General features: G+C 36.5%; 1 protein-coding gene across 2 annotated transcripts in view; it reads right to left on the bottom strand.

Annotated features, from left to right (window-relative positions):
- The window catches only part of PDS5B (PDS5 cohesin associated factor B), a 97,212-nt gene that overhangs the window by 36,236 nt on the left and 42,615 nt on the right, over positions 1 to 18,361 (bottom strand). For both annotated transcript variants that reach the window (XM_059822300.1, XM_059822309.1), the window contains exons 14-21: positions 11,168 to 11,216; positions 9,570 to 9,709; positions 9,377 to 9,492; positions 7,525 to 7,630; positions 5,469 to 5,629; positions 4,716 to 4,839; positions 3,748 to 3,906; positions 2,914 to 2,982 (exon numbers count right to left, since the gene is read on the bottom strand). In XM_059822300.1, the coding sequence (XP_059678283.1) occupies positions 2,914 to 2,982; positions 3,748 to 3,906; positions 4,716 to 4,839; positions 5,469 to 5,629; positions 7,525 to 7,630; positions 9,377 to 9,492; positions 9,570 to 9,709; positions 11,168 to 11,216 (924 nt within the window). The remainder of the gene's footprint in view (positions 1 to 2,913; positions 2,983 to 3,747; positions 3,907 to 4,715; positions 4,840 to 5,468; positions 5,630 to 7,524; positions 7,631 to 9,376; positions 9,493 to 9,569; positions 9,710 to 11,167; positions 11,217 to 18,361) is intronic.

The following is an 18,361-nucleotide window of genomic DNA, read 5'->3' as shown; positions in this document are numbered from 1 at the left end:
CCCCGTCACTGCTTCTGGATACCTGAAGACTTGAACAAACATGACATGAATTTGCACTGCCATCATGTTTTAATTTTTTTCTTTGCAGCCAAATAGGATAATTATCAAAGGATAATTCCATTTGGAAGGAATATCAGGAGGTCTCCAGTCCAATCTCCTGCTCAAAGGAAGGTCAGCTATGAAGTCAGACCACATTGGTCTGTTTTATCCACTGTGGCATTGAAAGCCTCCAAGACTGGAGATTGCACAGGCTCTCTTGGCTACCTGTAACCTCTTGCAACCTGTTCCATTGCCTGACTGTTCTCAGGTTTTTCCCTTATATCCAGTTTGAACCTCTTGTTTCAATTTGTGTCCCATGACCCTAGAATCCTCCTCTGAGATGAAAAATTATTACATACAGCATGAAAATATCAAGAAAGCCAAAATATAACATGGGTCAGAACCACATCAAAGGCCACAAATGACTGTTTTGTACTAGACTTCGCAGCACAACGTGAACTACGTGTATTTGAAGTGCAAGCAAAAGTGATAGCACATGATCATTTCTTTCTGAGATAGCGACTATAATGTGACAGATCTCTGATTGGTACTATGAGAAAACTGCAATTAACTACTAGCTTTACATAAACTGGCAGTAGTGAATAAGTATTAATTGTTAAGATTAAAATTAACAATGAAAAAATAATCAACAGAGAGTTATAGCCCTTTTCTCTGATCTAGAGGTTATCATCATGCCTTCCCTGTGAAAGTATAATGGGCTCCCATCCCATGTAGTGGTCCTGGAAACACTGTCTTCCTACTACATCAACATTATGACAACAGCTAGCTCAGGTTTCTATTACTTGAGTTTTCAGAGTCACAAATGCTGCAGGAGTGTCATAGAACATACAGGTTTGTGCAGTAGAGAAAAATGAAACAATGTCCACTTAGAGCACAGCTAGAGACATAGGATAAGAAATCTTATATCGCAGTGTACATAGAAGGAAACAAGAAATGTCACTGCTACTATATATCTCAATCCACTGCATGGTGCACAGAAGTATTCAGTACTAGTCACTGTCGAGAGAGATTACTGCTTTAGACCAGACACTCAAGTGCCAGGCATAGGAATTCAAGTCTAACTCAAACAATAATTAATCCAACTCATATTTAATACTGCACTGAAACATTTCTCTACAGACATCATTTCATTTAAGGTTTAGCATCCAAAACTAGGGCTAGCCTGTATCAGTCTACATCTGTTAAGCTGGATGATACTATAGTTTTGTCTTCATCAGTCCTTCCCCCGTTCATACTTAAACTTGCTAGTTTTAAGATCCCCATTAAATATATTATACAGTTATGTAACAAAGGGAGCCTTTTAAAAAAAGGCTTTTAAAACCAGAGTAAAGAAAAATACACTGTCAGAGAGATTCATTTATAAACCAATGGTGTGGCCTGCAGCGTTCACTAAATATAGGCTTCTCAGGGGTAATAAATGCTAATTAAATTTGTAGATCAATTTTCACAATAACCTGTTTTCACTTGCCAATAAATGCTTCTTACAGCTTTCAGGCTTGGCTTCAACTCTAGGTTGCCTTAAGATTTTCTATACACCAACTGGTAAGTTTTATCAACACCAAAACACATTTTAGAGAGATATTACAGCTTCACAAATCATTAAAAAATTTAAGAAAAATAATTAATATTTACTATTTCAAGTTACATGTATAATCACCGAAGTGAAATCATATCTATTTTAAACTAGCAGTTCGTGAAATCAAAACAAACATGCATTCTTTTAACAGTTTTTGGAGTCTACTGTGTAACTATGGAATTGCACAAATATGAAAAATATCCTTGCTGTAGACAAATTAATAAAAAGCTAATAAATCAACTCCAAACACAACTGAGCATTTCCAATAATGAGTTCTGTACCAAGCTGGAAACCAAAGTACTTACTAAACCAGCAGAGAAGGGGGCATTATGCTACAAAGAGTTTAACAACTTTAAGAGAGAAGGCAAAGGACTTCTTAAAACCGTCAGAGCAACTTTATTCAAAAGGCACTGGAAATTAAATGACTGCTATAATTAACTTAGAAACAGCATGCTACAAATTACATGCATCTTTCTAACTCTGAAAGAAAATGTGAAAGCATAAGCTATCCCTGTTCTGAAGAAAGGGCATTTAAAAACAAATACAGACATAGGATGTATTTTCCACAGTGTAAGTCTACTTCTGATTGAGTGAAAAAACTGAGAATATCTATTACCAATCCCAGAAAGCATGATAATAATAAACTTACTCCAAAAAAAGAACACGCTTGAGATGACATTTTTAAGGAAAAACAACCAACAAAACCCCGAACATTTTAAAGTGATTTTTTAATTTTTTTTTTTTAATCTAGGTTTTTCTCTAAAACACATTGTACGCTGAGAAAAGCAATGTAACACATTTATTCATTTAAGTAAACTGACAAATCCAAGAACAATTTTTTCTTTTTTTTTTCCAAAACAGCACTGAAGTTTTCTTGGAATGTCCTAAAAATTCAAAAGAAAAAGGGAAGGCTTTAAACAAAGCCTCTTATGTTAAACAGGAGGGAAAAAAATAATTTTACTTTAACTGTGATAATATCTGGAATACTGAAGTGTTGCACACCAAACCTAAGCCTATAATAAGCTAGAATAAAAACTCAATAAAGTGTATATGTAAATTTATTCACAAAAGTAAAAAAAAAAGTAGATGCTCCCAAAAGCAAATTCTTTTTTTCTGGCAATCCAAAAATGTGTATTCCAGCAAGATTCCCTCTTTTTCACTTTTAGAAAGGTGACAAGGAAACAGAGGAAAGTAGTTGACAGCTTTAGGAATTCAGATATTTAACTTTATTAAGTAGTATACACACGATCATAGGAAATATACTAAGTGCTACTTACTTTAACAAGTGTTTCAGGAGACACTTCTTCATCCGGGACCCAAAGTTTTGTTGTCTTTTTTCCTGGAAGCTAAACCAAATGGTATATTTTGTTACACTATTGCTACCTGCTGTAATCTCCTCTTTACTGGTCGCTTCCAAGAACAATACAGCAGCACTCACTGGTTAGCTTTATGCCTTCTGTATTTTATAGAAGTAACCATTACAGAAGTGAGATACTGTTCTCACCTCACTATTCAAGTGTCAGCAAATTTAACAGTAGTAAAGGGGGTTTTTTTTTATTGTTGTTGTTACCTGAAAACTATTGCTTTAGAGTGTGATAGCCATTGCTTTGAAAATAATTTCCAGTTTCCATATCCAGTAGATTGGAACCTCAAGCGCATAGTTTTAGACAGTAAATCTTTCCCGAAACAATGGCTGACAATGCACAAGTTATTTTTTTCAATTTATATTCACTATCAATACAGAAGTATTAGAATAATTAAAATTCACAGTCTTCCATTTAAACAGTGTATTTTAGTTTCAAATGCTTTATACTCCCCCAAAAAAAAAAAAAAAAATCACAACATGCTTGCTCAAGACAAGAGACTAAGTGAGTCATGAGTGATCAAGTGCTGTGCTGTACAGCTTGTCGCTTTTGTAAAAACTACCAGATGAGTACTATCTCCTTTCCTGTATTGTGTGCTTTCAATTGAGTCAAACAGTATATGTGGAAATCCAGAGACAACCATATACAAAAAGAAGAACCAACAAGCCAAAAATTTTCACAAGTACTTGCTGAGTATCATACTATAGGAGAAGCAGAATCTTAATAAGAGGTTTTAAAAATACTTACCCTATCATTCATTAGCAAATCTTTAACAATAAAAGTAGCAACCAAAGATTTCAAAGGGGCAGCAAACTGATCAGGTGCTAGCATGGCTATATGGCCAATAGTAACCAACGGCGTAATGAGATGCTCAAAATTGCTTGGATCCAGACTTTTATGCAGTGGCTAGAATAAAGGCAACAAATTCAACTATTACTAATACAATCTGTGTCTTACTGGGGGGAGGGGGGTGAGAGTTCTGTACCAAGTTGTCCATGTCTCTTTCTATTTAAGAAGTACAATTCTAAAAGAACTATTGACTATTTAGATTTAAAGACACATTCACCAACCCTACAAGTCTCCTATAAATCAAAAGAAAAATCAAGACGACAGACAAAATGTTTATCACATCTGGGTAGTTCAAAAAGTGGCAGCTCATGCAGGACCATTTGGGAAACAATTAATTAAAAAGTATATACTCCTGTTGGAGAAGTGGGCATACTACATCTCAAGATGGCAATTTCAGTAATGGACTATGATTCAGCCTTCAAGATAAAAGGCTGATGGGAGCTAATTAAAAAGTACATTTGCAGTTATAACTATAAAATCTATTTAAATAGTCTCTACCATACTTCAGTTTTCCATAATTTCTGTAACCATTTAAAAACTTTGGGTCAGTCCCAACAGGGGTGAGGAGTGGTGTATGGTTCCTCTTTCCATGAATAATAGTTCATGGTTCTAGCAGACAGTCCAACACTTTGTTTTACTCTATCATCTGTTAAAATACATAACCCTAAACATGATGGATCACAGGGTACTAAAAAACACTCTCCGCTACCATTTTTCAGGCCAAACTGTACAAGAAAAAAGGGAAAGGGGAAAAACATCTTTTCTAAATTTGATACAACTTGCCACATAAATTGCCACTACATCCCTTAGTTTACATATGCAATATAAAAGATTAATAAAAAGTAACTTAAATATTTTAATTTTACCTCAAATATCTGTGCAAACTGCGTTTCTTTGCTGGAAAATATCGCATGGATGCAGTGAATAGCATACTTGGCTTGACGAGGGGGTCCCTTTTTAGCTTTATGGTGCAACACTGGAAGCAGAGCACTTAAAAAAAATACAAGTACCTTTTCACAAATTGAAAATCTACCAAAATATCAAGCTAGTAAAAAAGTACAGATGTACATATATAGAACAACACCTCTGCAAAAGTGTTAATTCTCCTGGTTTTGGCAATTTCTTCAAAGAAAGAAAAAAAAAAAAGGGTTATTTACATGGCTTTCAAGTAAAAAAAAAAAAAAATCACACAACTTTTTTTTGTTGATAAAATATGCAAAAAAATAAACCCAAACATTTTATCTGTCCAAGTTACTAAATGCTCTTTCAAAATATTCTTGTCTACACAACTCCATTGAATTGCAAAGAATATTTTTACATTGCCATATATTTAATATTTAGGAAAAAACATAAGTAATTCTGAAGGGCAATGATAAGAATTATAGTAGTATCAGTGATATATCAGCTGTCACTACTTTGGATATATTCATTTCACTTCCATTCTTCAAAAAGCACTGCATTTTAAAGTCATTCAAATCTCTTTCCTGTTTTACCTGAAGTAATACTTTCTTCCACAAGAATGCAGGATAATGCTATAGCATGCAAAAGGAAGAATGAGAACTTCCAAAATCCCATATAGTAAAGAACACTACTTAAACAGAGCAAGATATACAACTTACGACCGTATATGAGGAAAGTCTTCTTCAATTTTACTTCCTGTGTTTTTGAAAATTTGTAACGCAGCTTCTGCCACCTTTTCATCATCCATTTTCAAGCAAGCCAGGAGAGATTCGAAAGTTTCAGCTGAATGAAACGAGATAGGGTGTGTAAATGAAAGTACCTGCCAAAATAAGATGAAAGCCATGTTAGTATTTTTTAAAGGTCCACTTACATAGAGCGTTCCACCAAGAGTAATTTTCCACTGCCATACTGGAGTATTTGTAATATTCTGTCTGGTTTTGTCACATGATCCACATTTCTCTTTTTCTGTCTTTTTTTAGTACCTCCTAAATGTCTCTCTCTTTATACATGATCTCATCAGTTTTAACTTATTTCTCCAGTCTCAATTTCTTACCCTGTTATTGTGAACATGTACTTCTCAGTGGCTACATCTACATTAGCAAGTACCAGGTTACAGCAGAAGCAGGTCTTGAGAGACACAACTGATGCTAAGGAAGCAATATTCACATTTCAGGGGGTTTACTTCGAAGTATTTCTAGACTGAATGAACGCACTTTAGCCACTACAACACAACATGTGCTTCTCAAGCCCATCTCTTAATTTTGTTTCTCTAAAAGGAATCTAGCTTGTGTGCTCCTGGACTTCATGCTTGTTTGCTAAGTGGAACAACTGGTTGTGCTCTGAAGTGAAGTTCCTAACTCTAAAATCGTAGTATAGACGTACCCCATAGGGTCTCTAGTCCCTCAAGCTTTCCACAGCAGCTTACCAGATCCTGTACCTCTCCTTCAGATTCTTGGACACTGCCTTCAAGTATGACAGTCCTCCCATGTTAAAAAAAAAATATCCTCATTTGATCATCTCTGGAAGTTTGCCTTCTCTTCATTTTTAAGTGGCTACTGATTATCAGCCTCTTTCCATATAATATTCTGACCCATGGCAAAGAAACTATGCTAAAAATCTAGGAACTTCTTCACATGCAGTTTTCTACTTCCACCAAGCTACCTTCCTCCCCACTTCATTGTATGACACTCCCTTTTCTAGACTCCTATACTTGTCCTTACTGGATTCTTCTCATGATGTACAGACCACTTCCTTCAGGACAATCTTACTCCTCTTCCTTAAATGTGTCATGCTAGTTCGTATGAATATGTAAATACTGACCTGGGAGCCGTCTTTCAAACATATAGTCCTTCATTACATGATTCATTCTCACTCAGATTCATCTTTGTGCTACTGGTCTTTTGCACTTTTATCTAAACACATCTGGCTAATGAATCACGTGCTCTCAGATGAATATACTAGGCCCTTAGTTGATCTAAGATATTCTGAAAACTTGTGCATGAGAGTCCTTTAGATTTTAAGGCCTCTGAAGTCAACCCACAGTTGGACTGCTCCCAACACTATCATATAAATCGAGTACCTTTCTGTGCAAGTACAGGCAAAGCTGACGCTGTATAGTCTCTGTCACAGACTTTAGGCTAAAAGCATGAAGTAAAACAAAAAGCCCTATGCAGTTGCATGGAAAAAGTTTCACGCTTGTAACAGTACTTGTAAGTAACACAGTGATCATCCCTTTTCCTCTTGGAAGAAGGAAGAACAGAGTAAGAAATTACGTACAGTGTCCCCAGAAATGCATCTTGATGGGGTTTGCTATGTTAACTGAGTCTCAAAGATTACACATAGTTGAAATAGATAAGACCACAGTTTATGAGGAACTCAGAGGAACCACAGTATGGTACTGATACACAAGTACAGTTCCAAAAGTAGTATAACTGTATTCACAAACAGCTGAATCCACACTCTAATAATTAAAGTTCAGCTGCTGATGTCACAAACACAACTTTCAACTTCCAGAAAGAAAAATTTCTAAATGGTTTATTAGACAATCTTATGTGCCACATAAGATGAGCATAGAGAACAAAAACCAAACCAGTATTCTTCCAGATACTCACCACATGCTTATGACTAAAGATACTGAGTGATAATTAAAAATTTATTTAACAAAGTGGCTTCAGAAAGTTTCACATGCTTACTGACCACCAGGAGTATACTTGCCTTAAGCAATTCAAGACCTGCTCTGATTGCCTGGTCAGTAGGTACACCCTCATCTTCATCATCAGCTGTTCCATCTATAGACTTGTTTACTTGCTTGATAAGGGCACTGAAGAGGAAAACAAAACCGTGGCCTTGTATTTACTGCAATTCCACCTTGTATGACTGTTTTCGTATGTTTAAAATATAAGCTTATTTAATAAACTTATTTAAAACATATAAAACATAAGCTTGTTATAAAACAAATATGTCAACTACATACATAATCTGGTTGCCCTCTTCTCCCATCTAAATCAAAGCTTATGAAGCATTAAGTTCAAAAATGTTTATCCATCATGAATTGGGAACTATTATATACACATTACTCCAGGAGGATAACTGAAATAAGGAAACGAGTTGAGCATTACAAGCAACAAATTCAGGTAAGAATTATGCTGAGGTTTATAATGTTTAGTCCATAACCAGGAGAAGAAAAAATAACCATTAAGCAGCTGTTCTAAGAGTTGATGAAAAATTTAAAAGACTTATCTCCTGTATATTTCACCTTGACAGTAATGCTTGTTTTTTTTCTGACACTGTACCCTAGGAAGGGAAATGGTGATTATCCAAATGATCCTATTAGCAAGCGGTGCAGGCAGCTTCCATACCAAGGGCTGAACAATATTCATAATATACCTTCAGTACATCCTGTAAACAATATTTATAGTGCAAAACAAAAAAAAACACCCAAAAAACCCCAAAACAACATCAAACCAAAAAAACACCAAAAAACCCCTGGTAGCAAATCAAGGGAAAGACCTCCTAGTCAGACTTCCAACTTCTTTTTTTCTGCCTCAATTGGACAGAAATGACCATCTATTAAAAAACCAAACAGTCAGACAGTCTCAAAAAATGAAGCAAAAGTTTAGTGAAAATATACAAAGATTGGATAAGACCAATCCTGTGGCAAAACTAAAAATACGTGCTTTTTACTACTCTTTTTTTTCTTGTATACTGTATGGCAGTCAGTCAGTAGGTAGATTGTGAAACAAGTATTACAACTTAGTGCCACATGTGAATATTGGTCTAAATATACTTTTTATATTGCTCCTGTGAATTTGAAAAAAATGCATTTTCAAATTTAAAGTAAAAATCTAGCTACACATTGTACTCATCCAAGACCAAAAAGAAAAATCTTGTTGAGAATAATGTTTCTGAAACAGATTTTTAAGTAAAATCTCAATGGCTCCATTATATTGTATATGTGGTAGGCAGAAAGTGAAAAGCTCACGTACTGGAAAAAAAAATGAAATACTATAGTTGGAATTAACAGATAAGAAGTTACCAGAATTTAGAACTAGTCTCTAATAAAGTACCACATATCTCAAATCCAGCTGTTCAATAACCATTTCAGCAATTACTTCCCCCCAAACTTCATTGGCTTACTCTTCCTTAAAGTCTTGATGCCTCATCACCACAATTTTTACTTCCTCAGTTAAAATTACTGTTCATGTCACTATGAGCTAATATTCTGAGTGGAAAGCTTTAATGAAGTTTTTGAATAGCCACAGACAGAAATTTCTTTTATAAAAAGTCAGTCACACACAAACAAAACTTCCCCCATCAGAAAGAGATCCATTTTTACTGACAGGTTGTCCTGGCTGTACTGAATGACAAATCAATTGTTTGTGTGGCTACATCCTGAATGAAGAGACAAAAAAACCCTAAGCAAAGGGAAACAGAAGAAAATACTGCAGGTCACCAGGCCTTAAACTGTACCCACCCAACCCATTACTGCTTGTGCTTAAAGATGAAATTAGAAACCCCTATTTCCAACTGCGTGATCTCCAATCAACAACATACACAAAAAAAATACCTGATGGATTCAGTATCAATGTGCACAGGAGCAATTCTCTCAAGAAGAAACTTTATCATTTCCAGGAAAGGATTTGTTGGTTGTTTTGGATTGCCCAACTTCTTTGTTATTTCCCTCTGCAATAAAAGTTTCAGTTAAATTTATAATCAATTCAGTTCCAAAATTATTCACATATTTTAAGAGCACTTCTTACCACACATCCTTCAGCCTGTTTGCAAGAACATGTTGGGCTAACAAGCATTTCTAACTGGCTTCTTATTTTTTCATCATCTTCTAGAACTTGTGTGAACTTTTTCATGAAATCTTGAGCTTTCCCTGGATCAGGAAGGTTTCCTTTAAAGAAGCAAAAGGAATCACTAATTATTCTAATAAGTATCAGTATTGTAAGTTACACAAGTTTGAAATGTCACATCAAGAAAGTTTCTATGTGTGTTTAAGTTAACCAAGAAGGGAGGGGAATAAAAAAAAAAAGCCAAAACACCCACCACACAAAACACCTTAACATGCGCATATCTATGAAGACATCAATTTCTAAGACTTTGTATGCCACACACCTCCCCTGGCTAGTACTTTCTTCTCCCTTCACACTCATTTTCCGCTAAGTCTACTTGTTCCTGTTAATAATATTAACAGTTGAAGTTGACCCCAGAATGCAAAGCCTATACTCCACAGAAAAATACGCTCTGTAAATAGATCACCTGATATGATAAGTGTGAAAAACACCAAAAGGGTACTTCTGCTAAATTGCTCGTTCACTAAACATAAGCTTTACAATAGCTTCCAATATTTGAAAAAAGCTTTAAAAATTCATTTTTTAAACTAAATATTAATTTTATATTTATGTTTTATATTATAACAGGACCATTTATTGGCAGTGTTAGTATACTATTTAAGATGTTTCATGGTTTTGGTACAGTAAGTATCAAGCAAAGTTGGCACAGAAAATGGTACAGGACTACAGCATAGTTAGTTCAAAAAGAAGTTCTACTAAGTGTTTTGCTGTATTTTTTTTTAATGCAACCCAGAACTAAAAGAAGAATCGGAAAATTACAAACTGATCAATTTTTATATTATATATAAAAGGAAAAAAGGATTTGGAACACTGCCAACCAGGCAGCAAGATTCAGTTTTTCCTCCACATTTTTTCAAAAATGTACATAGCCTTAAGTAGTATCTTTTTTTTCCAGAACACTTTGCTTTTTCAAAAAAGTTTTATTTAAAAACAAAATTTCAGAATTGTAAAGCAAGTTTTTCTTCTTCTTACTGGTCTTAATGCTATTGGCATGGTGCACTGGGGAGAACAAGAAGTGTTGCTTTGAGGTTGGTTTTTTCTTTGCCAAGAGTTCAGGTTACAGAGAAGTTCTTCAGCTTCCACAGTGCCTTCCTGCTATTGAATCGCAAATCCTTTTGCATTCTCCCAACAGAACTTACAATAGCAGGTAAGTCAGTAGATAGTTTAGTGGGTTAGTTAACATCAGGTAATATATATTCTATAATAAATGGTAAAGCACTAACAACCTGTATCATCCTCATTTTTAATTAGTCTACAACAGATGCAGCCAAAATGTCATGTGATAAGCTTTATGACTGGAGATTTTTTACAGTAAGGAAGTAATTCTGCTTACAGTTGTCTTAATTCTTTAAAGCATATTGTTACATCATGTTTACCATTTGTTACAAATTTTATCTGTTACAAAACTTGTTTGTTATAAGCTTATCTCAAATGATTTTTAAAGCAAGCAATATATGTCAAGTGTAATATTTAGGCTGTAAATAATTCAGCTGACTTACTTGTTATAACCATCACTTTTGAGAATATAGCTTTACTGCTGGCATCTGTCTGCAAGTCACAAAAGAAAAACTTATTAGGTAAAAATTTTACATTATGTATTTCCACTTGAATACTGAGTGAGCAAATGCCATAATGCATTATCAACAATTCAGCACCATCATTTTGCTAACACATCAGTGTTTTAGAAATCAAAACCACCCACTGCAAACTTAATGCTAGATAGTTACAGCAAGTAAAAGGTAGATCATGCCTACAGTAGCACTCTGTTGCACATATGCTTATGTAAAATATTTTTATTACTTTTCAATCTACTATATAACTTATAAACAGCACAGATAGGCTATTTCCATAACTGTTTTCCATCTAAAGCCTCTTTGTTTTTAAACAGAAAATGAACAGCAAGCATTAAATTCACTTTATCTTCTTGATCAGATATTGATTCTGAGTAGTCTCAGCAGTAATTGTAAAGGATGAAGCAAGTCAGTAATAAGACAACTGCGACTCCTGTGCAGCTGAACAGGGAAGGCAGAGGATAGCAGTGTAATTGTGAAAGTAATAATCAGGGACCATGATAACAAAAAAAATGAAAACATAACTGCATTTCAGGACTTCTGTGAAGCTTAGATTTCAGTGAAACCATTGCTGATATAAAATCGTCCAAAAGCTCCTTACAAGCAAAATAAGTTACACAAAACAGACTTTTATCTCACTTATTTTCCTCTTGTCAGTAATTCTTCTGGTACAAGATTTCAAATTCCACATACAAAGTCCACCTTAAGAGTTAGTTCTGACACAGAGTAAATGGAAGAGGAAAAAAGAATATCACAAGTTTCAAAGACAGCTAAAACTATATAGTAAGTACATTTTCTTTATTAGAATATATTTCCAACTAATGTTTCTACAACATATTACCTGCTACTGAAGGGAGACAAACTAGTTTCCAAGACACTTTTCCCCCACTTTTGGCTGTAATCCACACTATTCTACAGACTAGAAAGTTTTATGGAACTACACTGAAGTTTCAGATATTAAAGGAATTATCAGTAAAAATGACAACAGGAATCCTTAACTGTACAGTGAAGATAACATTAATCATCTTCAGAAAAGTGTTCTAAGGTGGACGAAAGGAAAAAAAAACCACAACTTTCACTGCTGTGTAGTAAGTGTTGTTAAACAACTCTGAAATCTTCCTAAGTAAAATGAAAATTGGAACCTGAAAGAAAATTCAAGCTTACAGCAATATCATCAAAAGCATATAGACCCATCAGCTTCCAAACCATAAACGAAGCTGCTCTTGTGCCATTTTACTTGTGACAGACCAACCTTGGTGACACAACTTAAGAATTCTACAAAACTTCGTAACTGCATGTAAACAGTATCAATTATGGTCTACAACTATCAAATTATATTCTTCTGAGAAAAGATTTAAATAAGCCACAATCACACTTCATGAGCTTTCACTGAAAAGTATTTAAGAAGAGTGTTTAGCCACCACCATTGCAAAAATTGCCTTTTTTAGAATTCCCTTTATAACAGACAAAATGGGTAGTAGATGAACCTACAAATTACAAACAAGAAAATGTCAAATCAATTCAGAAGGTTCATCTTGGTAAGAAGAGTTCTTTTTCTTCTAAAGTACTTAACATGCGGCAAACAAACACCTACAGTGGGCCTTTTCATACGGTTTGTATCAGGAAAGAGCTGCTAAGAGATAGTGTTGCAAAACACTAACATTTTCTTATAAAAGTCTTAGAATTATTATGAAGCAGATAGGAAAAATTACAAGACAGAGGTCAAAGTCTTGTTCAGGTGCATCTAATTTCTTTGCATTTTATTAACGAAATCTGCATATAGATCTCAAATAAGGTTCAAACAAGCCATATCAACTTTGGAGATAACAAAATTACAATTTATTACAATAACCTTGGTTAACACATGAAAGTGTCTATTTCTAGGAGGAGTATCCTTCAACTTTTCAGAGTAAATTTCTGTTCTGCAGTTGACTAGGTAGTATGAAAGAAAATAGGATTATTCTGAGTTCTAACATATTTGCACAGTTCTTTTGTCATGCAAAAAAACCAAAAAGGAAATTAATTAGCCAATTTGTGGAAAATCTGTCAGTGTTTGAAAACAGTGGCAACCTTGGAAAGATCGGAGTATAACAAAAATATAGCATGAAGTTACGACAAGCAATGTTTTTAGCGAACATCCTCTCTATCTTGTGAGATGGACACCTGGCACATAATTCCAGCCATTAACTATTCCTGCAGAACCTTCCGTCACTTTTTATTGTCGGAAGAATACTGTCATATTCAGGGCTTTTGGCTGTCACAGCTCAATAGGCGTGTTCAGGCAAGAAAAGAAAAAAAAACAAACAGAAATCAAATCTGGTTTACAGGATTCAAATAACAGTGTCAACAGATATAGAATCTCTGTATTCGCATCTCCTGCAACTCAGAAAAAAAAACACCAAAAACGTACCGCAGAGTTTCTTTGGTTCTGACTGGTTTGGTCTTCTAATATTGGCTAAGTCTTCAAGTACTGGCTAAAGCTCCCATTAAGACAGACCTTAAGTTGAGAAAACTACTAATCCTTCAGCCAAACAAATCTGAGTCAGAAGTATTCTTTTAACTTGTAGTAGTATAACTCCACTGAATAATAACAGATCAAAGAAGATCAAGAAATGTTTCTTTTTAGATCTACTGTGGCACTTTATCTACATTATCTTGCATTCATGATATGGAAGCATCAGAACAGCTGCATACCTGCAGCAAATGAAGCTTACACCCCAATACAGACAAACCAGCATTCACCCACTTTTCCATATGTGAAAGGCAAGTTTATGTATTTCATTTAACTGTATACCATTGCTGTAGGAGAAAACAAGAGGAGCTGTGGATTTACGCTTTTGCTTTTCAAAGAAGTAATTAATCTTAAAGGCAAGTTTGATGCCCGTTCTCTCTCAGATTAGGAGAAATTACAATCAACAGAAATATAAAGTTTCTTAACACATTTTCAGTCTCCTCAGTAGTGCTTATAATGGGGAAAGCCTGAATAGGTTCACGAAATGGCAAAAAGTTTTTCCTAAGATGAGAAAAACAGTGGACTAGAAAGTTCAAAGATTTATAATCACAGAATGTAGGTTGGAAGTGACAACTGTAGGTCACCTGGTTGAACTGCCTACTCAAAGCAGGGCCAGCTTAAGTCAGGTTTTGCTCCAGGCCTCATCTACTTGCATTTTAAATATTTACAAGGATGAAGATTTCACAAGCTCTATGGGCTACCTGTTCCCATATTTGATCACCCTTACGGCAATTTTTTTCCTTACTACCTAACCAAAGTTTCCTTGTAGCAACTTCTGTACACTGCTTCTTGTCCTATCCCCCATTCATCTCTCAGAGCTCTCACAATGCCTACACTTGCCACAGGGACCACACCTACTGGAGAAAAATCAACAACTAAGCTATCATGACTAAGTGGATAAATTTGACCAAAGTGAAAAAGCACATATGGTAACACCCAGTTAGATTCTAAAAGGTTACTAGTTCATTTCACTTTTGTTTTCTGAATGAAAACAAAGTTTCTACAGCTCTGAATGACTAATGGATATTTGTGTCAAGATTATTACTGCCTTGGATTGTATGCCCCTTCAGTTCTACTCCAATTACAAAAATGCAGTCTTATCTCAAGCACATATGAATTAGTTACCAAATTTGGGAAAAAAAATAAAACAAACAAAAAAACAACATACAAGGGGCATCACAGAGAAAAAAGTTTTGGCAAAAATAGCTAAGCATTTGTACTGGGCTTAATGGGCAGGGTTTGGGGTAGCAAAGAGCTGCTGGGGTGAGCTATGCAGGAGAAGGTCAGGGACTCCTGCCAGTCAAAGCCACTTCCAGCCAGCTCTGCAATCAACAAACTGACCTACCACCCATCAAAACTTCAACCAGTCAGAGGGGCCTATGATGCCTCTGAGAAAACATATTTAAGAAAGAGTGGTAGCCACTAGGGGCAATGAGAGAGATGCTAGGGCAGGAAGGACTGCAAAGCAGGAAAAGAGAGAGATGCTGAAGGAAAAGAAGAGGAGACACATGAGCAGAGGCAAAAGAGATGCCAGGGTAAGAGGGGCTGGAGCAGGAGTGGAGAGGAGGCACTGGAGAAACTACAGGTCTAAAGGGACTGCAGACAGTGGAGGTACCCACGCTGCAGCAGTGGGTAAGAAACAAGGAGCAGCAAAACAAAAGGAACCACCATGCCCCTAACCCCTATCGTCTCTGCTGCCATTGCCTCACCAAAGGGACTGAGCATAGTATGTGGCAAGGGGCCTGGGGACCGTGAAGCGGAGAAGAGAGGTGTCCAAAGGGGTGCCAAAGGGTGTTCTTTAAGTGTATGTTTGCTTTTATTTCTCAATACCAGAATCAATAACTAAAAGTTTGTTAATTGACAATAAACTAAATTAAGTAAAATTCCGTGACTCAAAACCTTTTTGTTGCCTGCAATAGCATCTCAGATCACAAGCCCCTAAATTCTCCCATGCAGTCCTGTTACTCAAAAGAAAAGTGCTTAATAGTGCTTAATAATTAGTACTTAATAGCGAAAGATACAATAAAAGCCACATGGACACAAGCAAATATGTCAACAGCATCAACTGTTTTGAAAGTGATGCTTATGCTGGCATTTATCAAAACCTACATGTTTAATTCCATCTCATATTTTATATTTTACCATTGAGGAAAAAACTTTCATTATATCTCCCTGAAAACAAATGGAAAAGTTGCAATTTCACTTTCAACTGAAATGCAGAAAATATCAAGAAACTAACTCAGGTTTTAAATGGGTAAGTGTGTTTAAATTTGTATTGGAATTGTGTGGCAAGGTTTTGGTAGCAGGGCAGGGGGGCTACAGGGGTGGCTTCTGTGAGAAGCTGCCAGAAGCTTCCCCCCATGTTCCACAGAGCCAATGCCAGCCGGCCTCAAGATGGACCCGCCACTGGTCAAGGTCGAGCCAATCAGCGACGGTGGTAGCGCCTCTGGGATAACATATTTAAGAAGGGGAAAAAAGTTACTGTGCAAAAGTGGTAGCAGCCAGAGAGAGAAGTGAGAAAATGTGAGAGTAACAACTCCACAGACACCAAGGTCAGTGAAGAAGGAGGGGGAGGAGGTGCTCCAGGCACTGGAGCAGAGATTCCCCTGCAGCCCTGGTGAAGACCATGGTGAGGCAGGCTGTGCCCCTGCAGCCCATGGAGGTCCACGGTGGAACAGATATCCACCTGCAGCCCCGTGGAGGACCCCACGTCGGAGCAGGTGGGTGTGCCCGAAGGAGGCTGTGACCCCATAGGAAACCCGTGCTGGAGCAGGCTCCTGACAGGACCTGTGGACCCGTAGAGAGAAGAGCCCACACTGGAGCAGGTTTTCTGGCAGGACCTGTGACCCCATGGGGGGCCTGTGCTGGAACAGTCTGTGCCTGAAGAGTCCTGCACCCTGTGGAAAGGACCTACGCTGGAGCAGTTCTTGAAGAACAGTAGCCCATGGGAAGGACCCATATGTTGGAGAAGTTCATGAAGGACTGTCTCCCATGGCAGGGACCCCACGCTGGAGCAGGGGAAGAGTGTGAGCAGTCCTCCCCCTGGATAAGGAAGGAGAGGCAGAAACAATGTGTGATGAACTGACCGCAACCCCCATTCCCTGCACCACTGAGGGGGAGGAGGTAGAGAAATCAGGAGTGAAGTTAAGCCCGGGAGGAAGGGAGGGGTGGGGGGAAGGTGTTTTTTTAAGATTTGGTTTTATTTCTCATTACCCTACTCTGATTTAGTTAGCAATAAATTATATAAGTTTCCCTGAGTCGAGTCTGTTTTGCCTGTGACGGTAATTGGTGAGTGATCTCCCTGTCCTTATCTCGACCCATGAGCCTTTCGTTATATTTTCTCTCCCTTGTCCAGCTGAGGAGAGGGAGTGATAGAGTGGCCTTGGTGGTCCAAAGAATATAAAACAGTACATGAAAAATATTTCAGTACAGTCACCGAAACGCAATGAAGTATTGTTGTACTAGCAATTACTGCACTTCGAATTTAATACAACATTATAGCATGTTTTAAATGCACTAAGTCAAAATTATGAATTTCACTGCAATCAGGACTGAAACAGTAAGGGATGCGTTTTGATTTGCTAAGTCTTTTTCTGTCTGCAAGACAGTAGCATTTCCAAGCAGATACATTAGATAATCCAACCACACTTGTAAAAATGCAGTTATCTACTCTTCCTGTTCAAGTAATTCCAGCAAATGGATAAATCAGTCATAAAACTTCATTAAATTTACTGTGGTATACGAGTCTAGAAACATACAGAACAAAAAAATCTCACATACACACTCACATATATGAATGTGAGCATGGCAACACTTTCTACTATAAAGTATTTCTGTTAAAAAAGTACTAGATTAAACTTTTGACATTAAAGTCGAGTTCTAATCACAGTTCAAATTATATCCAGAATTTCACTTTATGATTTTCCCCCAAACATGAGTATGCACATAAATATAACTAAAACAAATCTAAATTTTACTTTATGATATTCTAAATGCTCAATAAATGTTTATTTTTTCCTCCTGAGCAAATTTGTAAAAAAAGTATTCAATTGTAGTATATCTCCAATACAACATTTAAGAAGTTTCCAAGAGGGAAGAGAAACAAGTAACCTGTTGGGATAAAAATATTCCGATTTCTTGAATGCTACTAATCATACATACGACAGAAGTTAGGGTGTATAGGTACTTTTTCTTAATTACTCTATTTGGCAGTCAAAAATAATATGCTGTTTCTTCCATCTTTCAAGAGCCAGAACAATCCTGGCAAGAATTAACTCAAACACTGGGAGCAAAATGACTGGCAAAATCTTTAAAATTTCTAAATCACCCCTACCTCTTCACTTTTACGACAAAATGTATACACATTTTCTACTGTATATGTATACACATACTGTAATGTATACACATTTTCTACATGTTTTTCCTAATATCCAGCCTAAACCTCCTCACGTTGCGCCAGGGGAGGTTTAGGCTGGATATTAGGAAAAATTTCTTTACTGAGAGAGTGGTCAAACATTGGAACAGGCTGCCCAGGGAGGCGGTGGAGTCACCCTCACTGGAGGTGTTCAAGGAACATGCGGACGAGACATTGCGGGACATGGTTTAGTGAG

Source organism: Gavia stellata, chromosome 1 (assembly GCF_030936135.1).
Source record: "Gavia stellata isolate bGavSte3 chromosome 1, bGavSte3.hap2, whole genome shotgun sequence".
NCBI classification, from domain to species: domain Eukaryota; kingdom Metazoa; phylum Chordata; class Aves; order Gaviiformes; family Gaviidae; genus Gavia; species Gavia stellata.
Note: the sequence above shows the minus strand (reverse complement) of the source record. Positions and strands in the feature narration are given on the sequence as shown.